General features: G+C 43.2%; 5 protein-coding genes, 1 non-coding gene and 1 pseudogene across 10 annotated transcripts in view; 3 read left to right on the top strand and 4 right to left on the bottom strand.

Annotated features, from left to right (window-relative positions):
• The window catches only part of LOC146661782 (uncharacterized), a 517,204-nt gene that overhangs the window by 450,170 nt on the left and 40,818 nt on the right, over positions 1 to 26,216 (top strand). The gene's annotated exons all lie outside the window — the stretch shown is intronic.
• Positions 709 to 1,676, bottom strand: LOC146661803 (uncharacterized; annotated as a pseudogene).
• LOC146661804 (TOG array regulator of axonemal microtubules protein 1-like) lies at positions 1,646 to 5,592 on the bottom strand. 4 transcript variants are annotated; one of them, XM_085418281.1, is made up of 7 exons: positions 5,500 to 5,592; positions 5,162 to 5,400; positions 4,911 to 5,066; positions 4,554 to 4,813; positions 4,027 to 4,345; positions 3,052 to 3,791; positions 2,908 to 2,952 (listed from the first exon to the last, which is right to left on the bottom strand). In XM_085418281.1, the coding sequence occupies exons 2-4, from the start codon at positions 5,320 to 5,322 to the stop codon at positions 4,672 to 4,674; spliced, it is 459 nt and encodes a 152-aa protein (XP_085274407.1). In that variant the 5' UTR covers positions 5,323 to 5,400; positions 5,500 to 5,592; the 3' UTR covers positions 2,908 to 2,952; positions 3,052 to 3,791; positions 4,027 to 4,345; positions 4,554 to 4,671. The 4 variants fall into 4 exon arrangements, with proteins under 4 accessions (XP_085274406.1, XP_085274409.1, XP_085274408.1 ...); XM_085418280.1 differs by lacking the exons at positions 4,911 to 5,066; positions 5,162 to 5,400; positions 5,500 to 5,592 and adding exons at positions 1,646 to 2,365; positions 2,463 to 2,618 and having other exon boundaries at positions 2,714 to 2,952; positions 4,554 to 4,673; XM_085418283.1 differs by lacking the exons at positions 4,027 to 4,345; positions 4,554 to 4,813; positions 4,911 to 5,066; positions 5,162 to 5,400; positions 5,500 to 5,592 and adding exons at positions 1,646 to 2,365; positions 2,463 to 2,618 and having other exon boundaries at positions 2,714 to 2,952; positions 3,052 to 3,154; positions 3,552 to 3,669.
• LOC146661805 (uncharacterized) lies at positions 5,678 to 7,079 on the bottom strand. The gene is made up of 3 exons (XM_085419452.1): positions 7,005 to 7,079; positions 6,466 to 6,943; positions 5,678 to 6,242 (listed from the first exon to the last, which is right to left on the bottom strand). Exons 1-3 carry the CDS (start codon positions 7,077 to 7,079, stop codon positions 5,962 to 5,964), a joined length of 834 nt encoding a protein of 277 aa, XP_085275578.1. The 3' UTR covers positions 5,678 to 5,961.
• Positions 13,056 to 16,777, top strand: LOC146661806 (leucine-rich repeat-containing protein 31-like). 2 transcript variants are annotated; one of them, XM_085418285.1, is made up of 7 exons: positions 13,056 to 13,176; positions 13,273 to 13,456; positions 13,726 to 13,821; positions 14,585 to 14,687; positions 15,013 to 15,177; positions 15,314 to 15,469; positions 15,733 to 16,777. In XM_085418285.1, exons 3-7 carry the CDS (start codon positions 13,804 to 13,806, stop codon positions 16,188 to 16,190), a joined length of 900 nt encoding a protein of 299 aa, XP_085274411.1. In that variant the 5' UTR covers positions 13,056 to 13,176; positions 13,273 to 13,456; positions 13,726 to 13,803; the 3' UTR covers positions 16,191 to 16,777. The 2 variants fall into 2 exon arrangements, with proteins under 2 accessions (XP_085274411.1, XP_085274412.1); XM_085418286.1 differs by lacking the exon at positions 13,726 to 13,821.
• On the top strand, positions 19,794 to 24,526 carry LOC146661807 (kinesin-like protein KIF1B). Its single transcript, XM_085418296.1, has 4 exons — positions 19,794 to 19,804; positions 20,031 to 20,223; positions 20,380 to 20,498; positions 24,322 to 24,526. The coding sequence occupies exons 1-4, from the start codon at positions 19,794 to 19,796 to the stop codon at positions 24,524 to 24,526; spliced, it is 528 nt and encodes a 175-aa protein (XP_085274422.1).
• Positions 25,487 to 25,558, bottom strand: trnap-ugg (transfer RNA proline (anticodon UGG)). The gene has a single exon. It is a non-coding gene; the product is annotated as a tRNA-Pro (tRNA).

Consider the following 26,216-nt stretch of genomic DNA (forward strand, 5'->3'; position numbering starts at 1 on the left):
CGCTCAAACACTGTGAAATACGAATCCACCTCAGTTTCCCGAAACGCCGGCACCATTTTGATGTGTTTACTCGCATCAAAGCCACCACCTGGCATCAAGGCCGGTGGCTGCGGAGATGGCGACTGCGGGGATAATGACTCCGGGGAGGGTGCCTGCGGGGATGGTGACTGGATGGTGAGCCCTGATCCTCAAGTGCATAGCTTCCACCTCCAACTGCTGTTTCTTTAGCTCCACCTCCTTAATGCGCAGCGTTACCCGCAGCTCCTCCGCAGAAGGGCTAGGTGGAGAAGGGAGATTTTTCAGTGGGGCAAAAACACCAGCAACAGACACACACACAGCCTGCACTACAATGACACAACACACAACTGACCGAGTCAACGGGGTTCCAAAAAGCACTCCCAGGTGACTGTCATCCGGACGTTAAGTACTGGAGGTGGTCCATCAATTATCCAGTCCGAAGATATGTAGAGACTCCACCCAGATACCTAGCAGCCACGCCCAGGTGTCCACCTCCTAGGAGAGAAAAAAGGGAAAATACCGCCAGCCATCCTCCGGTGGGAGGCACAACACCAACAAACACATCACTGGGTCATAACAGTTTCCCCCACCCAAAAAAAATCAAACATCCAACCCCACACAAAGATGTTTGATTTACGACCTAGAGAGGCCATCAGCCATAACATTCTCTAAGCTCTTATATATCGGATCTCAATGTTGAAATCCTGTAGGAGTAAGGACCAACGCATGAGGCGCTGGTTGCTGTTTTAGAAATTTTCTAGAAAAGAAACAGACTGGGTGGTCAATGCCATTTTCATCCTCCTGCACGAGCACTGCACCCGCCCCCAAAACACTGGCGTCCACCTCTGAATCCTTGGCCCCTCAGGAACCGCCCAGGGACACCAAAAGTCTCCAGATTGCGCTTTCGCTCCTCTGCCCACGTCAGTCTGAGCCCATTATCAGATGAGATGTTGTCAAAGAAAGACTTTGCTTTGTCATAGTAGCACTTTGGACCAAAATGATCCTCCCCCGAACTCAGCTGCAACCCCACCTTTTCTCTTCCCTCAGAATTCCCATCTTTTAGATTCAGCCCCTCCTGTAACTTCTTCTCAAGCGCCTCCTTAATGAATTGCGCGTTGGAGGAATCAAAATCAAAGTCTGTGTCAAATTTAAGGGGTGGGAGATGGAGCATTAGCCACCATCAGCTGGCCTCTTCTGCGGTTCCTGTGCTGTCGAGGTCCTTGTCTTTTTCTAGCAGGTGGCCTGGTTTCAGCATTTTGCTGCTGACTGTCCTGAAAAGTGACTCTACTTGGGTCTGATTGCATGGTGGCTTCAGTGACCCTTGTGGTTTGAATATTTGTTCTTCTCGTCCCCTTGGGCTGCCTCCTATTCTGCTGCTGCTGTTGCTGGGATCCACTCGCACCTCTCCTCTGCCTAAATGTCTTTACACTGACGGTTTGAACAGCCTTTGATGTGGCACGATCGAAACCACTGTTATCTGTAAGTGGTATATCAACTACTTCTGGCGACGGAAAAACTGTGCCGCCAGCTAGATCGTTTCCCAAGATGATGTCAATACCTGCAACCGGTAACTGGGGTCGCACCCCAAGCTTAACCTCACCAGACAAAAACTGAGATGAAAGCTGCACCAAGTGTAAAGGAACCCGTATTACACACATCCTAACTCCCCAGGCTAACACATCCGCCCCACAACAGGATTGAGCTGAAAACGGTAAGACCCCCTCACGAATGAGCGACTGTTTCGCACCAGTGTCTCGCAAAATACTGACAGGAGTCCGCCGATCTTCTCCTATCAAGGAAACAAAGCCGTTTGACACAAACGGCTTAAACTCCTTATCTACTTTATCATTTTCGGGTGCCATCACCTCCCCCCAGGTAGGAGAGTTTGTCTGTAGAAGGATTATTGGGGAAGGAGATGTACCCTCCCTGGTCATTTCTTTTCTCTTCAGAGCAGGGCAAACCGCAATAAGGTGTAAGGCAGAAACACCAGCAACAGCCCCCAGCTCAACCTCCCCCGCAGGACCCGGCTCACCAAACAACCCCTTGTCCGTCAACTGGACACACAGGAACTCCCTAAGCTCTTTCTTCTTCGCAGGACGCCTGTCTTTTTCAGGCTCTTCTCCACAGGACGCCTGTCTTTTTCAGGCTCTTCTCCACAGGACGCCTGTCTTTTTCAGGCTCTTCTCCACAAGACGCCTGTCTTTTTCAGGCTCTTCTCCACAGGACGCCTGTCTTTTTCAGGCTCTTCTCCACAGGACGCCTGTCTTTTTCAGGGACAATCTTCACCCACAAATTCATAAAGTCCTTGTGAAGGGTCAGTTTCTCAATGATTGTTCGCCCATGGTACCTGTGGAAGATTACAGTTGTCATTAATTTTCATTAATTGTGTAAACTCACAGAAAATAAAACATTGATGCACTTCAAACCCATTTAAAAGTAACCACCTGGCTTCAGGTGCAGCATCCCCTGCCATTCTAGAGGCAGCAATTAGAAATCTTTCAGTGAAGGTTCCTGTTTTCAGGGTGACGGCTGCTCCAAGTTTGTCAGCCAGCTGGTGCAGGTGTTGAGCCGTGCTATTCCTCACTGCAACACAGCGATGGCTGAGCAAGGACAATATTAGACACACAACTCAGTGAACATGATCTCTCTTTCATGTCTTCTAATAAAATCACTACAGCTTCTTCTCTCCTCTTACGTCAGTCCTGTGTTAAACAGAGCGCTCAGAATCCGTCCATGGCTGCAATTTTCCACCATGGCATCAAGCGCCAGATTGACCTCCTGATGTAGAAAGTTGTTGTTGGTCATTGCAAGCTTCAGCAATAGAGCTCGGCCTGTTGTTTCAACTTCTGGGTCCATTGTTCTCTGGAGCTGAATGTAGAGCTCATTGATGGCATGTATGGCCTCAAAGGCTATTGCTGAGCGTTGGTTTTTCACCTAAAATGTGAGTGAAAATCATCAGTTGAGGCTGTAGTATGCACTTGAAGGGAAACTAGCTGCATGAAACGCATATAAGAAACATAAAGTGTGCAATACCTCCTCAATGAGGACCAGACACACTTCATGTAGTTTAGTCTTCAGGATGTCCGAGTGGTGCTTTGCCAGAGACTGAATAGTTTTCTACTGTCTTTTCTTAATCCTGTATTTACACAACACAACATTGAACACGACTTCAGGAACACCACAAATAACACAGCCACATTATGCAGCACTGTTTCTGTGCAGTATTTAATGTCTCCTTACTACGTTTCTTACCAGTCGTCTGAAGACAGCAGACTAAAGCTGTGGGACAGGCTCTCTACAGGTGTAGCTACAGGCGGGAGTTTGACCCTGCTCTCTCTTGGATTATTCTGACTGCACTGACTGTCTGCTTTCTTGTCTGATAATCAACGAGGTTAGTAAAAAGAAACTGTCATTTCTTCTAATTCGAAGCATGATGCAGTGATTAATTGTTCATTAAAATCTTTTTAAAAAATCTCTTAATTTAAAGTTTGATTATTCAGCATCTTCTACAGTTACTGAGGAAAACCACTTACCGTCTATAGGGACGACTTTTGCACGGCGCAGCAGCGTCCCAGGCCGAGGTCCTCGTTTTTGCGGTATGGGAACTGTTGGAGGTTTTGGAGTCAAAGGCTTTACTGCAGTAAATGTTTTGGTTGGTACTGTGTGTCCAGGTGAGGTTACAATCCCATCCTGGAAATGCTGCAGTTTTTCCAAAATAGGCCCAAATTTGTCTTTTGCTGTCAAGACTCTTATTCCACGAATGACCTTCGTGTCTGTTTAGACAAAAAAATAACTAAATAACTACAAATTGACATCTTACAAAAACAACAATAAACATTTTTCTTCCTGATTTTTTTTTTCTTCAAAAAAGCATATAAAATGAATGGACAGCAAGAATGTGTAATTTAGCATTAAAATAGATAATCTACAGTGTCAAATTTTAAAATCTAAACTAACTGATTAACAGCAGGTGTAACCACTAAAGAAAAGCATCACCTTTGAACCGACCTGCTCCTGAATGTTTAGCAGAGAAAACAGGCAATTGCGATGGACAAGCTGCTCGAGGAGGTGGAGGAACTGGAGTGAGCGGTGTCATCTCAACAGGACTAACAATGAAAGGAATGGCCCTCAGATCACTTGGTGTGTGTGTGTCTGCAGAGCTGAGGCTACTCAGACTTCTTTCAGGGTCCTCCTGATTCCAAAAGGGGTCATCCAAACAGTTCCAGCTTCCCTGGACTATCTCTGGAGAGCCTGCGCATTGCTCAGGTAAAGGTGGGAGTTGCACAGCATAATCTCTGGGTCTCTGTGCGATATGCAATGTGTCTGCCTGTTGAAAGAACACATTTGTCTTACTGCTCTGAGCTTTGTGAAAGTCCAGGATCCTGGACTCTGTGGTGAAGCGCTGACAGTTGCTCTGTCTACAGTGACTTACACAAAAATTACACTGTGCAAAGCAGCAAAATATAACACATCTCTCAGAAACATTTACATTTGATCAGCAGAGAAGTCAAGAATGAGTATGTTTAGTTACTTACATCTCCACCTGTGCGTCCCCTTGTCCGTCAACTGGACACACAGGAACTCCCTAAGCTCTTTCTTCTTCGCAGGACGCCTGTCTTTTTCAGGCTCTTCTCCACAGGACGCCTGTCTTTTTCAGGCTCTTCTCCACAGGACGCCTGTCTTTTTCAGGCTCTTCTCCACAGGACGCCTGTCTTTTTCAGGGACAATCTTCACCCACAAATTCATAAAGTCCTTGTGAAGGGTCAGTTTCTCAATGATTGTTCGCCCATGGTACCTGTGGAAGATTACAGTTGTCATTAATTTTCATTAATTGTGTAAACTCACAGAAAATAAAACATTGATGCACTTCAAACCCATTTAAAAGTACCCACCTGGCTTCAGGTGCAGCATCCCCTGCCATTCTAGAGGCAGCAATTAGAAATCTTTCAGTGAAGGTTCCTGTTTTCAGGGTGACGGCTGCTCCAAGTTTGTCAGCCAGCTGGTGCAGGTGTTGAGCCGTGCTATTCCTCACTGCAACACAGCGATGGCTGAGCAAGGACAATATTAGACACACAACTCAGTGAACATGATCTCTCTTTCATGTCTTCTAATAAAATCACTACAGCTTCTTCTCTCCTCTTACGTCAGTCCTGTGTTAAACAGAGCGCTCAGAATCCGTCCATGGCTGCAATTTTCCACCATGGCATCAAGCGCCAGATTGACCTCCTGATGTAGAAAGTTGTTGTTGGTCATTGCAAGCTTCAGCAATAGAGCTCGGCCTGTTGTTTCAACTTCTGGGTCCATTGTTCTCTGGAGCTGAATGTAGAGCTCATTGATGGCATGTATGGCCTCAAAGGCTATTGCTGAGCGTTGGTTTTTCACCTAAAATGTGAGTGAAAATCATCAGTTGAGGCTGTAGTATGCACTTGAAGGGAAACTAGCTGCATGAAACGCATATAAGAAACATAAAGTGTGCAATACCTCCTCAATGAGGACCAGACACACTTCATGTAGTTTAGTCTTCAGGATGTCCGAGTGGTGCTTTGCCAGAGACTGAATAGTTTGCAAGGCCTGTCTTTTCTTAATCCTGTATTTACACAACACAACATTGAACACGACTTCAGGAACACCACAAATAACACAGCCACATTATGCAGCACTGTTTCTGTGCAGTATTTAATGTCTCCTTACTACGTTTCTTACCAGTCGTCTGAAGACAGCAGACTAAAGCTGTGGGACAGGCTCTCTACAGGTGTAGCTACAGGCGGGAGTTTGACCCTGCTCTCTCTTGGATTATTCTGACTGCACTGACTGTCTGCTTTCTTGTCTGATAATCAACGAGGTTAGTAAAAAGAAACTGTCATTTCTTCTAATTCGAAGCATGATGCAGTGATTAATTGTTCATTAAAATCTTTTTAAAAAATCTCTTAATTTAAAGTTTGATTATTCAGCATCTTCTACAGTTACTGAGGAAAACCACTTACCGTCTATAGGGACGACTTTTGCACGGCGCAGCAGCGTCCCAGGCCGAGGTCCTCGTTTTTGCAGTATGGGAACTGTTGGAGGTTTTGGAGTCAAAGGCTTTACTGCAGTAAATGTTTTGGTTGGTACTGTGTGTCCAGGTGAGGTTACAATCCCATCCTGGAAATGCTGCAGTTTTTCCAAAATAGGCCCAAATTTGTCTTTTGCTGTCAAGACTCTTATTCCACGAATGACCTTCGTGTCTGTTTAGACAAAAAAATAACTAAATAACTACAAATTGACATCTTACAAAAACAACAATAAACATTTTTCTTCCTGATTTTTTTTTTCTTCAAAAAAGCATATAAAATGAATGGACAGCAAGAATGTGTAATTTAGCATTAAAATAGATAATCTACAGTGTCAAATTTTAAAATCTAAACTAACTGATTAACAGCAGGTGTAACCACTAAAGAAAAGCATCACCTTTGAACCGACCTGCTCCTGAATGTTTAGCAGAGAAAACAGGCAATTGCGATGGACAAGCTGCTCGAGGAGGTGGAGGAACTGGAGTGAGCGGTGTCATCTCAACAGGACTAACAATGAAAGGAATGGCCCTCAGATCACTTGGTGTGTGTGTGTCTGCAGAGCTGAGGCTACTCAGACTTCTTTCAGGGTCCTCCTGATTCCAAAAGGGGTCATCCAAACAGTTCCAGCTTCCCTGGACTATCTCTGGAGAGCCTGCGCATTGCTCAGGTAAAGGTGGGAGTTGCACAGCATAATCTCTGGGTCTCTGTGCGATATGCAATGTGTCTGCCTGTTGAAAGAACACATTTGTCTTACTGCTCTGAGCTTTGTGAAAGTCCAGGATCCTGGACTCTGTGGTGAAGCGCTGACAGTTGCTCTGTCTACAGTGACTTACACAAAAATTACACTGTGCAAAGCAGCAAAATATAACACATCTCTCAGAAACATTTACATTTGATCAGCAGAGAAGTCAAGAATGAGTATGTTTAGTTACTTACATCTCCACCTGTGCGCTTTCTCTGAATCAAATCTTCAAAGCGATGGAAAAAGTTATCTGATGTCTTTTCAGACATGCCTGAGATAAAAAGTGAACAAATTGTTTAGAAATAGAAAGTTAGTGAGTGCTGCTCAGTGTGTGAGTGGCAAGTTCTAACTGAGCTGCTCAGTAAATAACTGTTATGATGTGGAACTCACAGAGCATTTTTTGAAAATATTCATATATATACACTATTTTGTGTTTACAAAAATATCAGACATGTCTAAATCAAAGGCAGCTTATGATCTCTAATTATGATCTTTAATCAACAAATTTAAATAGACGTCCTAATCACAGCTTCTAAAACTAGACAACACTATACTGATAAATTCATATAAAACAGCAAAAAGGAGATAAAAGCACTGTCATAAATAGAGAAATAAGTACAGTAAATAAATAAATACAGTTTTTAAAAAATATAGAAAAAAAACATGTGTCATTTGTTACAACGACAACAAAATAGCAGCTTGGACAAAGCTGTTTCTTCAAGCTTCGCCTGCATTTAGGGTCTGCAAACCTCTGTCCCACAGGAAGAAGCTGAAATCCTCCAATAAGGGGTGGGAGTCATTTAAAGTAGAGTAACTCATCCTCTACAACTGCCTAGTATTCAAGGACTCTATGTTAAGATGCTCTAACATGGTACAGTACCTTCAGAAACGCCTCAAATTTCTTAGATACTGAAAATTAAATCTCTTCTCAGGAACCTTTTCTCCATTCAGTAGAAGTAGATCTAGTATTCATTTTAAAGTTCTAATGAAGACAGCAGACTAAAGCTGTGGGACAGGCTCTCTACAGGTGTAGCTACAGGCGGGAGTTTGACCCTGCTCTCTCTTGGATTATTCTGACTGCACTGACTGTCTGCTTTCTTGTCTGATAATCAACGAGGTTAGTAAAAAGAAACTGTCATTTCTTCTAATTCGAAGCATGATGCAGTGATTAATTGTTCATTAAAATCTTTTTAAAAAATCTCTTAATTTAAAGTTTGATTATTCAGCATCTTCTACAGTTACTGAGGAAAACCACTTACTGTCTATAGGGACGACTTTTGCACGGGGCAGCAGCGTCCCAGGCCGAGGTCCTCGTTTTTGCGGTATGGGAACTGTTGGAGGTTTTGGAGTCAAAATAGGCCCAAATTTGTCTTTTGCTGTCAAGACTCTTATTCCACGAATGAACTTCGTGTCTGTTTAGACAAAAAAATAACTAAATAACTACAAATTGACATCTTACAAAAACAACAATAAACATTTTTCTTCCTGATTTTTTTTTCTTCAAAAAAGCATATAAAATGAATGGACAGCAAGAATGTGTAATTTAGCATTAAAATAGATAATCTACAGTGTCAAATTTTAAAATCTAAACTAACTGATTAACAGCAGGTGTAACCACTAAAGAAAAGCATCACCTTTGAACCGCAATTGCGATGGACAAGCTGCTCGAGGAGGTGGAGGAACTGGAGTGAGCGGTGTCATCTCAACAGGACTAACAATGAAAGGAATGGCCCTCAGATCACTTGGTGTGTGTGTGTCTGCAGAGCTGAGGCTACTCAGACTTCTTTCAGGGTCCTCCTGATTCCAAAAGGGGTCATCCAAACAGTTCCAGCTTCTCTGGACTCTCTGTGGAGAGCCTGCGCATTGCTCAGGTAAAGGTGGGAGTTGCACAGCATAATCTCTGGGTCTCTGTGCGATATGCAATGTGTCTGCCTGTTGAAAGAACACATTTGTCTTACTGCTCTGAGCTTTGTGAAAGTCCAGGATCCTGGACTCTGTGGTGAAGCGCTGACAGTTGCTCTGTCTACAGTGACTTACACAAAAATTACACTGTGCAAAGCAGCAAAATATAACACATCTCTCAGAAACATTTACATTTGATCAGCAGAGAAGTCAAGAATGAGTATGTTTAGTTACTTACATCTCCACCTGTGCGCTTTCTCTGAATCAAATCTTCAAAGCGATGGAAAAAGTTATCTGATGTCTTTTCAGACATGCCTGAGATAAAAAGTGAACAAATTGTTTAGAAATAGAAAGTTAGTGAGTGCTGCTCAGTGTGTGAGTGGCAAGTTCTAACTGAGCTGCTCAGTAAATAACTGTTATGATGTGGAACTCACAGAGCATTTTTTGAAAATATTCATATATATACACTATTTTGTGTTTACATGGCAACGGGAGGAAACAACCCGGCAAAATAACACATGACAGCGAGATAAATTTATATTGGCATGTGTATTCAGAGTGTTACCACTATTCTAGGATTTCTATTGTCAGAATAATATTTGTGACTTTAGACCTTTATTTAAACTGTAGACTTGCTTGAACTTAAGAAAGTAGAAGGTTGGTTTGTTATGCTTCAAGGTTGGATTTTATTAATGAAAACATTAAAGGGAAAAATGTTAACAAGCAAACAAACCTTACTAAAAATGTTCATGTTATTCATTGCATTATACAACATAGTGAAGAAAGCTGCAAGCTTGACTAAAATTCAAGTATTAGAGAGCTCCATTAGCATCTAGTCTGGCTTCACTCTACAAGCCAGGACAGGTTTGCGTGACTGGAGGCTCAGACTGTGTATGCAACCCATAAAACTGGATGGAGCATTGTTTGACATATAATATTAATTCAGCAGTGGAGTTCTCTGCCAGGGCATGACTGACATTTATGAACATCGCTGTGAGGCATTTTATCATTCTTGGAGCCATATAGAAAATATTGCAGCTCCTCTCCCTGTCAGATAATGGCACTAATTTCACCAGCATGGTTTAAACCTCTGTGACTGCTGAAGGGCAAGAATTACTGGTTCTTTGTGCGTCTTAATCCTTACCAAATAATGAGAAAAAGTCTGTCATTTTTCATGGCTTATAATTCAAAAGGTGGGCTTTTTCAAACCCCACATTAAAACAAATGTTTCTTTTTTTGGCATGTATTCATTTATTTATTTATTTTTGATGCATCATTCCAAAGTAGTTATGCAATATAGAAAAACATCTGCAATGAGGTAACCAAGAAGGTCACCAAGGGACAGTCGCCATGGCATTTTGTCCTGATTGTGTCAAGAGCGTGGCTGTAAGCATAAAGGAAGAAAAATTCCATCCATCCATTCGCTTCCGCTTATCCTTTTCAGGGTCGCGGGGGTCACTGGAGCCTATCCCAGCTGTCATAGGGCAAGAGGCAGGGTACACCCTGGACAGGTCGCCAGTCTATCGCAGGGCTAACACATAGGGACAGACAACCATTCGCACTCACATTCATTTGCACATTCACACCTAGTGACAATTTGGATTATCCAATTAGAGGCTTGTTGCTACCTAGTTAGCGATGCTACACACCTGTTACTGTGTATTTTTCAATGATTCAGCACTCCTTGGATTTTTAGACAGTAATGAGATCATGTGCACACTCCACAGAGGTCCAGAGTCCAAATGTGACCTCTAGCACCAAACGCTTGCTGCAGCTGTTGGTGTCAGAGGTGACACACAAGGTATCAGGTTTTCTGTGCGATTACTTTTTCATATAGGACCAAGTATGTTTGGATAGCGTTTTGCCCTTGAAAACTGCCGTTGAATATTAGACATTGTTGTCTAATGTTATAAATGTATTGATGTGAAAGGTGTAAGTGTGACAAATATGGAATAAGATAGGAAATGAGAAAGGAGGCAAATACTTGTTCACAGGGCTATAGTCTGTAAATGGTCTTCTTTTGGCTATAGTAGATCTTTTACTTGTTCATTTTTTAATTGTTTGTTAAAATAGTTTTTTTCCATCATATTGAGTATAGAGGAATGCAACTGTGAGCTTTAGCAATTATCCCGCTTCAACAGGACCGTGATCCCGATGTGTGAGACAGCAGGGTGCTGCCACTGGTGTTGTAATGTGTGATTTAGTTCCTCCTAACATTTCAGTTTTCTTCCAGTATCTATCCTCTGTGATTACTGGCTCTTTAGACAGATTTAATAGAAGTGTGTGAGCTATTGGCTCAGTATAAAGGGTCAGTAGTGTTTTCATGTCACCTATCCATCCTCCATTTAGTCACCCAAAGCATGTAGTAAATACTGCTCACTTTTATTCACCTTCTCTTAAATCCAGAAAAATTCCCACTTGTTAACGTTGAGTGTGTGTGTGTGTGTGTGTGCGTGTGTGTGTGTGTGTGTGTGTGTGTGTGTGTGTGTGTGTGTGTGTGTGTGTGTGTGTGTGTGTGTGTGTGTGCCAGTTGCAGCCTCCAAGTTGAACACCATCACCAAATCCAACCTGGGTCAGTGTGTCAGCAAGTACGACCTGCTGGTCTGGTTTGAGATCAGCAAGCTGGAGCCCACTGGAGAGTGAGTATCCATCTGGAGTGTTATATTCACGCACAAGCTTTAAAGGAACCATAAAAATGATCTCCAGGAAGAATATTATAAGTTGGGATGTTGTGTCACCTCCTCCCTCCATGCACAGGTACATCCCAGCCATCGTGGATCACAGTGGAGGCCTGCCCTGTCATGGTACCTACCTGCTGCACCAGGTACAGGATTGGTGCACATGTTGTTTCCTTATTACTCACACAGTGGTAACTGCTTCCTTTGTACACAGTTGAATATCTTCTTTTAAAGCGTAATGTTGCTCTAGCTGTGCTCACTGTAATCCTGAGCTCCTGTTATGTTTGCTGCAGGGGATCCAGCGGAGGATCACAGTGACCCTCATCCACGAGAAAGGCAGCGAGCTCCATTGGAAAGATGTTCGTGAGCTGGTTGTAGGTGAGCAGCCTGCCTTTAGGGTCTAGTCGTGCTATACCTCTGTGTAGAAAACAAAACCCCAAAGCACCGAAACAATGTTTTATAGTGTTTGTGTGCTTTTGATAGAGGAAGACAGGACAGAACATCATTAAAGGGATTTGACTTTGTGAGATCACCCTGAAAACGCACCACTCTGTTCACTCTGAGATATTTTCAGTCTGGAAAGATGAATCTGTCGGGCTTCAGGCTGCTTCTCACTTTAAGCAGTTCATGCTGTAGCTGATGGACCAAAAATGACATTTGATATTTTAGACATTCAGCTGCTGACTCTGAAGCCAACAGGCTCTTGAGTGTGGATGATTGTGTTGGTACTGGATGCTGTGATCAAACAGCTGTTCTGATCTGTCTTCATTCATGCCTGTTGTTATTAAGCCTCCTAAGCTCCAAACCAGTAAAAGCAATCTTTGGAGGCAACACCCTTTTTAGTACTTTGCTGTATTTGTTTGTGATTGTGTGACACTGAACCACAGTGCTATGTATATCCTCTGTAACACTCAGACGTTTCCAGATCAGTGTTTCCCCCTCAGCTGTTTCTCACTATAGAGTCTTTCCTCTGTAACAATGAGGCACCAGCAGAGCATATCTGGCTCCCAGTCTGTGGCTGATAGTGCCCCCTGCTGTTAATAACAGGAACAGTGTAACCTTGTATGGAGCTCATAGTGATGGTCTGAAGATTGCTGCTGCAAGGCAGTAATTTGTATCCATGTGTGCTGTCTATTCTGAGCATATGCAGTTATGTGAGCTCTCAGGTTTTATGTATCAGGACATAATTAAAAACAATCAGGTCCTTAGTAGGTCTTAATATGAGGTAAATGCAACCTCAGATGAACAGCACAGAACACATTATACCAGGTCATTATTTATTTAACACACACTGAGCCGAAATTCAGATGTTTCAAAAACTAAGACATCCAAGACTATTTCCATAATTATTTAAGAGGGTCAGTATTAGCCAAGTGCTAATCAAGTGCACTAGATCATCAGTAAGTGTAACCACTACTGTCAGTTTGCTGGTGTGGCGTATTCAGGTAAGTGGTAACATACTGAGGAGGAGAGAAGCAGTTGTTGATACCCATGAATGTGGGAAGGCTTTGAAGTCGATCATTTTACAGCAAGAAAGATTATTCGCAAGTTAAAAAATCAAAGATTATCTTATATCTTATCTAACTATGAAGATGATGTTCTGGATAATCTCTACATGGACTTTTGGTATGTGTTTTACTATAGAAGATGATCAGTAATCTGTCTCATTCTCAGGTTTTGCAGCTAAACTCATCTGATTTATAACTAATTTACAGATAATCTGGGATGGAACAGATGTTGACCTGGATCCTCAAACTCCTGGAAAGCCACTGACAGGTCAAAATAAGTAAGCATATAAAACATGAAGTGTTTGTGAGGTTCATCTGCAGCACCTTTGTCTCTGTGAAATGTTTGCTAATTTAACATTTTCCCTCCTAAACAGGAAGGAGTTTGTGGAGGCCTATGTGAATCATGCCTTCAACACATCAGTGGAGAATCTGTTCCAGGAGTTCAAGCGAGGCTTCTTCCTGGTGTGTGAGCAGGATTTGGTGAGGCTGTTTTGACCAGAGGAGCTGCAGGGAGTGCTGGTCGGCCAGGACGTGCATGACTGGGAAAAGTTCAAACAGGTAGAGTCAGCCAAACAGACACAGGCTGTAGTTTCACAGCTGTCCTGTAGCACAATAACTGTGTACTGCATACTGTCAAAAGCATTCAGTCGGCTGCTTTAACACAAATATGAACTTGAGTCACATCTCAGTCTTAATCCAGACTTTTGTATGATAGTATAATATAATAGTCAGCCCACCCTTCGCAGCTATAACTGCTTCCACTCTTCTGGGAAAGCTTTCCACAAGGTTTAGGTGTGTTTATGGGAATTTTTTGACTATTCTTCCAGAGGTGCATTTGTGGTGTCAGACACTGACGTTGGAGGAGAAGGCCTGGCTCACAGTTGCTGCTCTAATTCATCCCAAAGATGTTCTATCAGGTTGAGGTCAGGACTCTGTGCAGGCTAGTCCAGTTCTTCTACACCAAACTCACTCATCCATGTCTTTATGGACCTTGTATTGTGCACTGGTGCCCAGCCATGTGCACACATGCCCACACTTTACACTTGGCACAGTGCAGTCAGACAAGTACTTCTGGCAACCACCAAACCCTGACACATCCATCGGATTGCCAGTCAGAGAAGTGTGATTCGTCACTCCAGTAAACACATCTCCACTGCTTTAGAGTCCAGTGTTGAGATGCTTAAATCACTCCATCTGACGCTTTGCATTGTGTTTGTCAGTGTAAGGCTGGGATGCAGCTGCTCAGCCATGGAAACCAATGAAGTTTGGACATCTGTAACAACAGCAGACTGCAGATATTGGTGACTTAAGTGCACTATGAGCCTTAGCATCAGCTGACTAGCTGTCATTTCCAATTACTTCCACTTTGTTATAATATCACTAACAGCTGACTATGGAATATTTAATAGCGAGGAAATTTCATGACTGGACTTGTTGCACTGGTGCATCCTATCACATTACCATGCTGGAATTCATTCAGTTCCTGAGAGCGACTCGTCCTTTCACACATGTTTGTAGAAGTAGTCTGCATGCCTAGGTGCTTGATCTAATAGACCTGTGTCCATGGAAGTGATTGGAACACATTAATTGAATGATTTGGATGTGTTAGGGAATACTTTTGGCAACATAGTGTATGCCTGACCTTACAAACTCTATGATTATAACAGTCATTTTCACTGTTTTCAGAACACAAGTTATGGTTGGAGATATCATGACCGCCACCCCACCATACAGATGTTTTGGGAGGTATTTGATGAACTAACTGAAGAGCAGAGGAAAGATTTCCTTCGTAAGTACTTGCTGAAGCCTCCATTATGATATGTTACTGAAATCACACTGTATCATATAAAACATTAGATTTTTCTGCACTTTACCAAGATACATTAGAGAGCAGCATTGTTCTGATTAATATACTGTAAAGCTGCTTCTAGCTGGTGGACTGAGCCGCCTCACCTTTCACCTGGCTCACGTCACACACCTGGAGAGACTCGACCTCCACCTGTGTTGCCTCACGCGAGATGATCTAGAGGCTCTGAGTCAGTTGCTACCAATCTCACACGCCGGACACTAATCGCATGCTCGCTGCAGCAGTCATGTGACTCGTTGTTTTTCAGTCCAGGTGCTGCCCTCTCTCACTGCACTGACCGAGCTTGATGTGTCATCCAATAAGGAAGTGGGAGGTGTGGTCCACCTGCTGGTCTCCGCCCTCCCTGCGACACAAATGAGGAGGCTGCCATTCAACAGCTGCTACATGAGCAACGAGTCCTTCACTGCTCTGGGTAACACACACACACACACACACACACACACACACACACTTGTTTATTTATAGAAGTTTTCCTTCAAGTCATTCTCCCTGAATACCTCTTCCACCCTCTAGCCTGAAATGGTGAAAACTTTGTGTTTATGCATCAGCCCTGGCGGTGTCCTATCTGCGCACGGTGGATATTTCCTGGTGTAAAGTGGTTGGCGGTCACTTGGCGCTCCTGCTGGATGCTCTGCAGCCATCAGTCGTCAGCGAGCTCCGTCTTTGCAGCTGCGAGCTCACCACTGATGACATGCAACATCTGGGTAACTAACACACAATGACATTATACTTTTTCTTTTTTGGTCTGTAGTGGATCATTAGGCTGCATAAATGTATATTAAGACAAGTAAAGCCTGAAGGAAATTGATATTTCTTTCATTTATTTCATGCTGCCAGCATCTGTAGCTGTCGTATAAAACAAAACAATGAAACTATTCGGTGTTATTTTTGTCTCCATCAGAAACATTGTGAACAAAACAGTAAAGTGAAGTGATCAGTTATCAATGGGTCCTCTTCCTCTGTGCAGCTGCCGTGTGCAGACGGGGCTGTCTCTCCTCACTCCGTGCACTGGATCTGTCCTACAACAGCTTGGTGGGAGACAACGGTTGGTGCAGTCTGTTTGCAGCAGGAGGTCTGGGCTCTCTGGAAGACGTGGATGTCAGTTTGCGACCTTCAACCTCTGCTCCGTGCTCAGCCTGGCTGCCCGCTCTGCTCCGAGCTCTGCCTCAAATTTCGGCGCTGGCTCGACTGGCCATGCAGAGGTGGACAGCTGACTGTCAGGAGAGAGAGCAGCTGAGGTACTGTCTGAAAAAGAGGAGCGTCCTGCTGGAAAGGGATCCAGATTTACAAGACACATCATCAGCATGTAAAGGGAACAGTCAGGAGAGCCTAGAAGAGAGTCAGCCTGAGGAGATTGGAGCGGACCGCACTGGAATTTACTGTCAAAGAGCGACCCACTTTGTTGCTTTATTATTATTTTTTTAAGTCTCTGTTACCACAAGAAGGTCAGTGTTGAGGTCAGCTGCATCACGTCTGATGTAAACTGTGTCACACGTGATGGTTTCAGGGAATACTGGGAACTTACAGAGTTAAGCACAGCTGGTGTGGGTTATCATATTTGTCGTCTCTCACCTTGGCTGCAGGGTCTGGGTCTTTCCAATGCAGCAGTCCTAACACTTGAGACACACATGCCGAGAAGTGGGGATACCTGGAAATGGACAAAGGCTTTCAGCAGAGTTTTAAAGCAGCTATTCAGGAAAAGAGCTGTGAATTATCTGCATACCTTGTTAGGTAATCAGCTATTTTGGGGTTCTTTAACAAATCAACCAAAAGGTCGACTGAGTATTTTCTCGTCAGAGTACCTTCACCGTTCACGATGATGTTGAGCACAAGCTGGAGCGTTTGATGGATGTTCTTTGCATCAAAGAGCTACGAGGAAATCCCAGAGATTAGAGACAGGATATTATGTGAATCAGCATGAATGTTGTTTGTTGTTCAACAGATAAAAACAAGAAGAGAAAATAGAAACAAAGTAAAAAAGGAACAATTGTTTCTGCTGTTAAGAAAAAAAAATTGAGTCATGGCAGAGACCTGCAGAAGTCTTGAGTCTCATTTGATGACATTTTGTCAGATTAAACAAGAAGAGAAAATAGAAACAAAGTAAAAAAGGAACAATTGTTTCTGCTGTTAAGAAAAAAAAATTGAGTCATGGCAGAGACCTGCAGAAGTCTTGAGTCTCATTTGATGACATTTTGTCAGATTGCCTTGTAATTTAAAAAAAACAAAACTGTTTTTTGAGCAAAAGTTCTCCAGGTTTTTTTGGAGTTCTTTCAAAGTTTTCTTATTTTTGGACGTTAGCTGCTTTTTCACTCTTTTTCAGTCCAGTCTGTGCATCTGAACATTTACAGAAAGATTTCTTTGTTTCGTCTTTAGACACTTTGTTAAACGCAGATCCCAGCAGAGTTCGCCTACCTTCTCTCCAACCTTCTCAGGTTTTGTGGATATTATACATGGTTATGCTGAGAATATGTCGGCTACTTTCCACTGGAAATGCCTTTTGGTTAAACTGTCAGCGAGGAATTTGCACTGTTACATTTTTATATAACTTTAATGCAAAAAAAACAGCTGCTTGTTTAAGTGAAAATACACTGATGGGGTTTTTTTCTATTCATGAACAGGAGTGTGATCAGTTTAATAAAAGAAAAAATAACCATAACCAAGATATGAGGGGAAATCTTGGACAAATACAAGCAGACTGGAGCAGCCAGCGTTCAAAACACCGACGTTCAAGGTAACAGAAGGTTCCCGAGCCACATCCACCCAGCTGGTTTCTGTGTTTCTTGTGTATTTGTGTACACTGTGACTTCATGGCTGTCTTGGGCTCCAGCTCTTGTTTTGGTGTCTCATTAATTTGATTTAATGTCCTGCTTAGTGATAACATCACTCTTGGCCTCCCTGCACTGGCTTCCAATTGAATTTAGGATTCATTTTCAAGTTCTTTTATTGGTTTTTAAATCTTTAAATGGTCTGGCACCTGCTGAAGCCCTATGTCCCCACTCGTTCGCTCCGGTCAGCTGAGCAGCTGTTGCTCTCAGTCCCCAAATCACGGCTGAAACTGAGAGGAGACCGAGCGTTCTCTATCGTGGCTCCTAAGCTTTGGAATAATCTTCCTCTTCACATTAGGCAATCGACATCAGTGCTGGTTTTTAAATCCAGATTGAAAAAGCATTTTTAGTCACTGGCTTTTGACTCAGTGGTTGACTGACTTGTATTTTATTGTTTTTCGCTATGTTTATTATTGTATCGTATTTATTATTCTTATGGTATCTATTATGTTTCTATTGTTCAGCAGTTTGGTCAGCCTTGTGTGTTTTTAAAGTGCTATATAAATAAACAATGATGATGATGATGAACATAGTAACGTGTGTTGGGTTGCTCTGTCTTCAGACTCACTGTCAGACTGATTAGACAGTGAGTCTGAAGGTGAGAGTCCTCACTGCCCACGCCTGTCTTTGGGTCTGACCAACACCGTTTCCTGTGTGTCATTCCCCCCTCGCCTTCCCCCCATCCGTCCTGTCTGCACTGACCTCTCCAATAAAGACAAAAGGCCTCATTTTCTGAAACTCTTCCTATCCCATCACCTTGCGAAGAATCACTTCACCATGTTGATTAATAAGGACGGTGGGAATGGTTTGAAGTCTCGTCACAGAAAATGTGCCAAAGGCAAAGAATCTGAGCTTGAAATAAAATGAAATGAAAGATCAGCCCCACACAGGGGTTAAATTCAGATGGAAACTCTTATCACACAAAGAGAACAAGCGAATAAATATATCTGAGTGTGGCCCCTCGACTGTCACAGTGTAGCTGACATTTGATCTTATCATGTGTTAAAGCTATTTTAATTACTGAAGAGAACCAGTGTCAAACTCAGCCCAAGTATGGTTGTACGTTAATCCTTAAAGCAACAACGTTTTTAAAGTTGCAGCGTCATTTTTACACCACACCTAAAATCCCACTAATCGTCCGGGCTCTTCACCCTATGACCACACGCTGGGGTATCTAACACCACATGACCCAAATGGAAACTATGTCAGCTGAAAGAAACCCATCGAAATGTGCAACACTTAAAACTTTGCCTGATTGGAGCATGGCTTCAAATACAGCCCTGAAAACAGACAGGCGGTCGTTGGCATTTCGTTACAAAGTTTCCTTGTTCAAAACTTCTGCTTCATTATAGCAACCGAGTGACTGGGATCTACGAGCTGAGCTTGTGTAAGATGTCTGACACTGGAAGCCCAGGTGAGCGGCCATGAAACATGTTTAAAGAACGGCAGCTGTTTTATCATAATTCTGTGGAGAGCTTCATCCTAATGAGGGCTCATGTCCTGAGCAGGGATGCAGAGGAGGAGGAGGAAGGTGCTGGACACATCAGTGGCTTATGTGCGTGGAGAGGAGAACCTGGCCGGCTGGAGGCCCAGAGGAGATAGCCTCATCCTAGAGCACCAGTGGGAGCTGGAGAAGATGGAGCAGCTGCAGGAGGTGGGGCCTTAAAAGATTCATAAAGAAATAAATCTGTTTAATATCATAGAGGGAAAAATGACTTTTCAACTCAAAGACCAAAGTGCTATTCTAAAAAGTTTTTTCTTAGAGTACAGACTTTACATGACTAACCTCCCCTCTTCTCCCCACCTCACATTCGCCCCCATCTTTCGTCCAGGTGGAAAAGACCCGTCACCTTCTGGGAGAGGCGGCTCCCGTGGGAACAGCTCCCACCACCAAGTCCCTGAGTGAGTCTCTGTCCCCCAGCGTGAGCTCCGGCACTCTGTCCACGTCCACCTCCGTCTCCTCGCAGATCTCCAGCACCACCTTTGAAAGCGTGAGAAGGAGCTGGCCACCAAGGTGAGAAAAACGTGGGCTTAGTGGGCGTTCTTGTTGCTGCCTTCTTCCTTCTCTGCTCGGAGCTGATCGGTCTTGTTCCTGTTGTGTTGTAGTGCCTGCGCCTTCTGACACACACCTTCAATACTGAATACAAGCAGCTGGTGAACAGCATCAGTGACTGCAAGGTGAGAAATAATATAAGGTGAAGAAATGCGACCAGGGTGAGTAATGCCATATTAACCCAAATACTGTCACTATGACATGTGTCTCACAGACCAAATGTAAGTCGACACTCATGTTCTCTAGTTCAAGCAGAAATGATGTGGATCGATTCAAATTCCTGAGCCTGGATGATTTCAGCTGGAAACAAACCAACTCTGCTTCTTCCTCAGAAAAACAAGCGCTCTCTTAAAAAATAAATAAATGAATAAAATCTCTTCTTTTCAGATCTGTTGTGTCCAAGAAGGGTTTTCTAAGCTTCGTGGAGCCTCGCTCTAACTCATGGGGGAAGCATTTTGTGGTTGTTCGCCGGCCCTACGACTTCATCTACAACAGCGACCAGGACCCCGTGGAGCGAGGCGTCCTCAACCTCTCCACAGCACAGGTGGAATACAGCGAAGACCAGCAGGCCATGCTTAAGGTTTGAGGCAGGATAGAGAAAGGCTGGATGTAACACGTTTGTCTTTAATGAGAATTCATTCAAATTGTTTTGGTGCACGTTGATTGATGAAATGGCAAATGGACTGGGATTTATCATTTGAATGAACATGAATATAATGTGATGTTTTCTTTTCAGACGCCCAACACATTTGCAGTGTGCACAAAACATGGAGGCATCCTCCTGCTGGCCAACAACGAGAACGACATGAACGACTGGCTGTACGCTTTTAATCCTCTGCGAGCAGGAACGATAAGGTACACACACACAGACACACACGCTCCTCTCACACCACAGTCAAACGTGCAGCTTCTGCACCCTTCAAAAACATTCCCTTCTCCTCACAACGTAAAAATCTCCCTGCAGATCTAAGCTGGCGAGGCGGCGCAGCCTTCCTCCAGCAACCCCGCTGCCAGCTCAGCTTTCCTCCTCTCTATTCCCTCCCCTCAGCTTTTTGTGTTTTTGTTTCGATGACAATGTTTGGGTCTAATCTTGTTCCGCTTAGTTGTCATTCCCAAACTCTCCTAACTAAGTAGCATGTTGTAGTAGTCTGCTTGTGTGTGCACGACTCTTTAGAAACTTTCCGTTTGCCAATCATCTGTACAAAAAAAATGTCTCTATCAGTGCTATTTGTCTCCTGAAATGAGTTTCATTCTATTTTGGGGGTTTTTGCTGTTGGTTTTTTAATAAATTAACATGCTCGCATGATACCTGCAGCAGTCCTCAGGAGAAGACCAGGTTTGCTCAGTTTAAAACAAAAATGAACCAAATCAGCCAGCTTACATTTGAAACCATGAAGGAAAAATCTACAGTTATCTCCAAGTGACGTGTTAGTTTATGCTCTGTGTTACGACCCGGCTCTGCTAGGCGACAGCGGACGTAACATAAACGAGCCCAGAGACTAGGGGGTTAGATAAAAAGAAAAACATAAGGTTTATTAACACAACTGAAAACCGTTAGTGAAACAACTCACTAGGCAATAGAGTGATTTTAAACAAACATAACAACTCCAGTAACACCAATAACACCAGTAGAACACTACTCATCTAAACATCTCACAGGAGGCAACTCAAAACAAAGGCTCACATGGCAGCAGTGCAAAGGCAGGAGGGACCGTCTCCACAGTCTGTTCAAATCAACAAGTCCCTCCACGAATGAAGAATCCTCAGCCTTTTATCTTCTCAGGTGATTGCAGGCAGCTGTGTCATTGGTCTGTCGTACTCAAGGCTCCCTCAGCAGCCTGGCACGCTCTGACCTGCATGAAGGTGGGGCGGGCATAGGTCCGGGCCAGCCAATCCCCCGTGAGTCCTGGAACACTTTGATTTCCATAGAGGAAGGCGGGGCCACCCCTCCCCTTAAAGTACCACCTATGTTGGGCAGAAGCAGACATTAAAGAGTGTGAACAAAAACAAAGAACAAACACAGCAAAACATGTTTACAAGCAGGACAGACCATCAGCTAAAACATTTTCAGACCCCTTCTTATGGTGAATACTTAAGTTGTATTCCTGCAACAACAGAGCCCAGCGCATAAGGCGCTGGTTATGATTAAACATGCGAGTAAGGAACACAAGTGGGTTGTGGTCGGTGTACACAACAAGAGGTAACATGCTGGACCCCAGGTATACGTGAAAGTGCTGAAGAGCCAACAACAAAGCCAGGGTCTCCTTTTCAATGGTGGAGTAGTTTAACTGATTTTTATTGAACTTGCGGGAAAAGTAACAAACGGGGTGGTTCAAACCCTGCAAGTCTTCTTGCAACAGCACTGCCCCAGCCCCGACAGCACTGGCATCAACCTCCAGTTTGAATGGTCGTGTCAAATCAGGTGCAGCTAACACAGGAGTGTGGCAGAGGAGGGCTTTCGCACTCTCAAAAGCATCTTGACACTCACTTGACCATATAAACTCAACTTTTGGGCTGAGTAGGTCAGTCAATGGCTTGACTACTGAGGAGAAATTTTTACAAAGGTTTCTGTAGTAGCCCACCATCCCTAGAAACCTACGCAACTCACGCCTGGTGGTAGGTGTGGGAAACTCTTTAATCACTGCCACTTTGGCATCTATGGGCCGGACCTGTCCACGTCCCACCTCCCTGCCTAAGTACATCACTATAGCTTTGGCAAACTCACACTTAGCTAAGTTGAGAGTCAGAGTAGCTTGAGCCAAACGGTGAAATACCTGCTGTAACGTTTCCAAATGATCTTGCCATGTTTCAGTATAAATTACTAGATCATCTACGTAGGCACTGCAGTTGGACAGGCCACGGAGGACTTTATTTACCAGCCTCTGGAAGGTGGCAGGAGCGTTACACATGCTGAAAGCCATGACTGCGTATTGTAGAAAATCATCAGGTGTAACAAAGGCAGAGATGTTAGAGGCACGTTCAGTTAAAGGGACCTGCCAGTAACCATTAAGAAGATCTAATTTAGTGACATACTGAGCAGTCCAATACTGTCCACACAATCCTCAACTCTTGGGAGAGGATGTGAGTCAGCCACAGTCACAGAGTTCACCTTCCGGAAGTCTGTAATAAAACGGGGCGAGCCATCTGGCTTAGATTCCACTATACAAGGCGAGCTCCAGGGGCTTTGACTGGGCTTCGCTAAGCCATGTTGCAGCAGATAGTCAGCCTCCTGTTTCATGAGCAAGCGCTTATGGGGGCTGGCTCGATAAGGATGCTGCTTAATAGGTTTAGCTCCCTGGACATCAATATCATGCTCTAGCACCGTAGTGCAAGTTGGCACATCCCCGAGTAAACAGGTGTATTCCTTAATCAAGAACACAGAGACAGAGGGGTCAGAGTCAGGAGCTGTGATAAGAGGCCTGGTGGTGCCGACCTTTTCAATAAAAGGTGATCATCATGTCTGGCGATTATACCTCAGCAGAGACTTTGTTTGGTGAATGAAACAGGTCAGAAATAATAGAAACAAACTTCAGAGTGACAGACGAGCAACCACACACAGCAGCGCCATCTTGTTACCAGTCAGGTGTGAAGAGCAGTTAGACCAAAGGTTCATTCAAGACTTTTTATGTGAAGGGAAGGATTTTAAACTGGATTCTGGATTTATCAGAAAATCAGTTCAGCTCGATCTGTTTCAGGATGGCTGAGTGGTCTAAGGTGCTGTGTTTAGTGCTCACTCTCCCCTGGAGGTGTGGGTTTGAATCCCACTCTTAGCAGTTTCTGCTTCATTGTCTTTCTCGGTGTTCACATCTCCTCATTCCTGAAATGGTCTGCTCACATTCACATCCAGTCCAAAAAGGCTAGGCAAGCGCCTGTACCGTCTCCGACAACTCAGGAAGTTAGCAGGTTTTTCCAGTGGTCCTCAGAACTTTCTATTCAGGCGCTGTGGAGAGCATCCTCACACAGAACATCACTTCCTGGTGTGGGAATAACTGTGTCCAGGATTGAGAAGCAGAGTGATCCGTGCGTCAGAACGCTGCTGCGTTACAAATGCAAATACAGTATGATCCACAAATATAACTTCCCTACAGGACATTTACACCAGGAGATGTTGGTCCAGAGCATCTCAGATATTAAAGGACTGGTCCCATCCCAGTAACGAAATGTTTCGACTTCTGCAATCAGGCAGAAGGTTCCACACCATCGGGGCCAAAACAGACACTCGAGGAGGAGCTTCTCTCCTCAGGCCGTACGAGTCCTAAACCAGAACACGCCCCCACTCCCCTCATAGCATCAATAAGTGACTGAAACAGGACCTTATATCAATCTGTTCACACTACCCTGGTCGCATTACTGTTTACACTTCTCTGGTCACTCAGTTGAATTACTCTGTTTATATTACTCTGGTCACTTGTTTACTTGCACAGCTCTGTCAATACGTTGCTGTGCTAATATGGCACAAGACACTTTAACACTCCATTTGCACAAAGTACATTTTCAGATTTTTGATTTAAAATTTCCAGACTTTTAAAATCTATTTACTTATTGTATGTAATGTCTTTTTTTGTACAGTCAAAGGAGCAGTTCAGGAGACATTTCACTGTTTGTTTTGTAATTTAATGACTATGCATGTGACAAATAAAAAATCTTCAGTCTTGAACGTTATGCTCTCTCTTTCTAGGCCCTGCCAGTACTCTCGCTCCAGCATTTTGGATCAGCTGAAGGCTTTTGAGGGAGTTTTTATGACATCTGAAAATAGCAAATTACAGTTTCCCAGGACTTGCATGAACAGTTCAACAGCAAAGCCCCAAAAACCAAACAGGCTCATCAGGGATTTGAACCCAGGACCGCTTACACCCAAAGTGAAAAGGGAAAAGCTTCCTTAGGCATTTTCCAGGTCACAGCAGAGGTGTGCTTGCAGGCGGAGGAGGAGTGAGGTGCTGAGGCTGCTCCTGCTGCCCTCCAGCGAAGCCCAGGTGGCTGCTCTCAAACCTGCCCACAGCAAAGAGGAGCAGCTTCAATTACATGTTTCTTAGATTGTCACAAATAAGCTTTCGTCTAATTTTCAGATGATCACTTTTAATTTTAAATTAAGAACCAATTTAGGTGGGTTATTTAGAGCTTCCAATGAGGTGCATGTGTTTAGATCATGGCGGACAAAAAAAGAGTACCTGAAGAAAAACCCTGCAACATGGAGCATGCACCCACCTGCAATCAACACAGTGGCATGAGCATATAGTCATACAGATGAGCATGACAGCGTCAAGCTTCATAACCAGAAACCTTACACCACAAATTAAGTCACATTTTGACCCTAAAATCTGAATTTTGCAGTTAAAATCATCACATAATTTTCATCTGTAATATTTTATTTCACTTGGTACATAAGTTACATGTGTGCATAATGCACTGAAAGAGATTCCTTCGTGGTACTGAAGTACTAATGTTTACTGATGTTTATTTTTGGCCCTTTTGTGTATCAGTAAAACTGATGTGCGTTCTTCCACATGCATATTGTTAAAGTCGTGTGAGAGAGTTACACATTTATAATATATGATACATAACTGTGTATTGTAGTAGTTCTGTGTACAAGTTTGAATTGAATTCTCTTATTTAATCTAAAATAAAACTCTGTGTTATCTTGAATAACAAATAATTACCTTAGAAAAACTTTTTGGAGAATTTAAATGGTAAACAATAAGAACAAGGCCAACAACATCCTTCATATCAGATCTGTTAGCTGTCCCTGTATGAGGGACTATGGGAACATGTGTGCAGCTGCAGAGATTCTTTCAAATGGAGCCTAAACAGCATGTGGCAGCTGAGAGGCTCTATAGACAACACGTGGGCTCGTCCAGGATTTGAACCCGGGACCTCTCACACCCAAAGTGAGAATCATACCCCTAGACCAACGAGCCACACAAACAGTCCAGCAAGTCTTTTTTTCACAAAGTCTCACATCAGAGCAACTAGATGAAGAAGAATGTGTGAAAGATTGTCTTGAACGCTCAGAGAATCATCTGTTTGTGTGCTTGATTCTAGATTTTATTCTAGGATTAATTCAGTAGAGATTTATTGGACATACTATAAGGACACATTCTATTTAACTTGAATTCTCAACAACAACAATGAGGGCTGGCCCTAAATAAATAAAGTTAAAATAAATCATATCACACTAACTGCTCTGTGTGTACTTTTTAAAAGAATCTTCTATCATTTGAATATAGCAGACATGCTTTATAAAAGCCTAGTATATATTATTTTCTTTCTTCCCTTAAACTGAAAGAATTACAAGTATGTAACTAGTATAGCAAGTTGAGAGTCATACTGTACCAAAAGAAAACAAACCTCTTCTGCCAAAGAGGAGGAGTGTAGAGATTAGAATATTATTTTACTGTTACTATTCATAACATTATCATTACTGTTGCATTACGTATCATTTATCATTATCATTTCATTAGAGCATTTATTGAAACTGTTGATGTTACATTAAAGTTTGTATTTCAGGTGTGAGCATAATTACATAATAATCTTTCATTGCAGGTGCAACTGTAACCATGTTATCCATATTGCATT

Source organism: Rhamphochromis longiceps, linkage group LG9 (assembly GCF_057381845.1).
Source record: "Rhamphochromis longiceps isolate RC_006_pf linkage group LG9, R_longiceps_female_GT1.1, whole genome shotgun sequence".
Lineage (NCBI taxonomy): Eukaryota > Metazoa > Chordata > Actinopteri > Cichliformes > Cichlidae > Rhamphochromis > Rhamphochromis longiceps.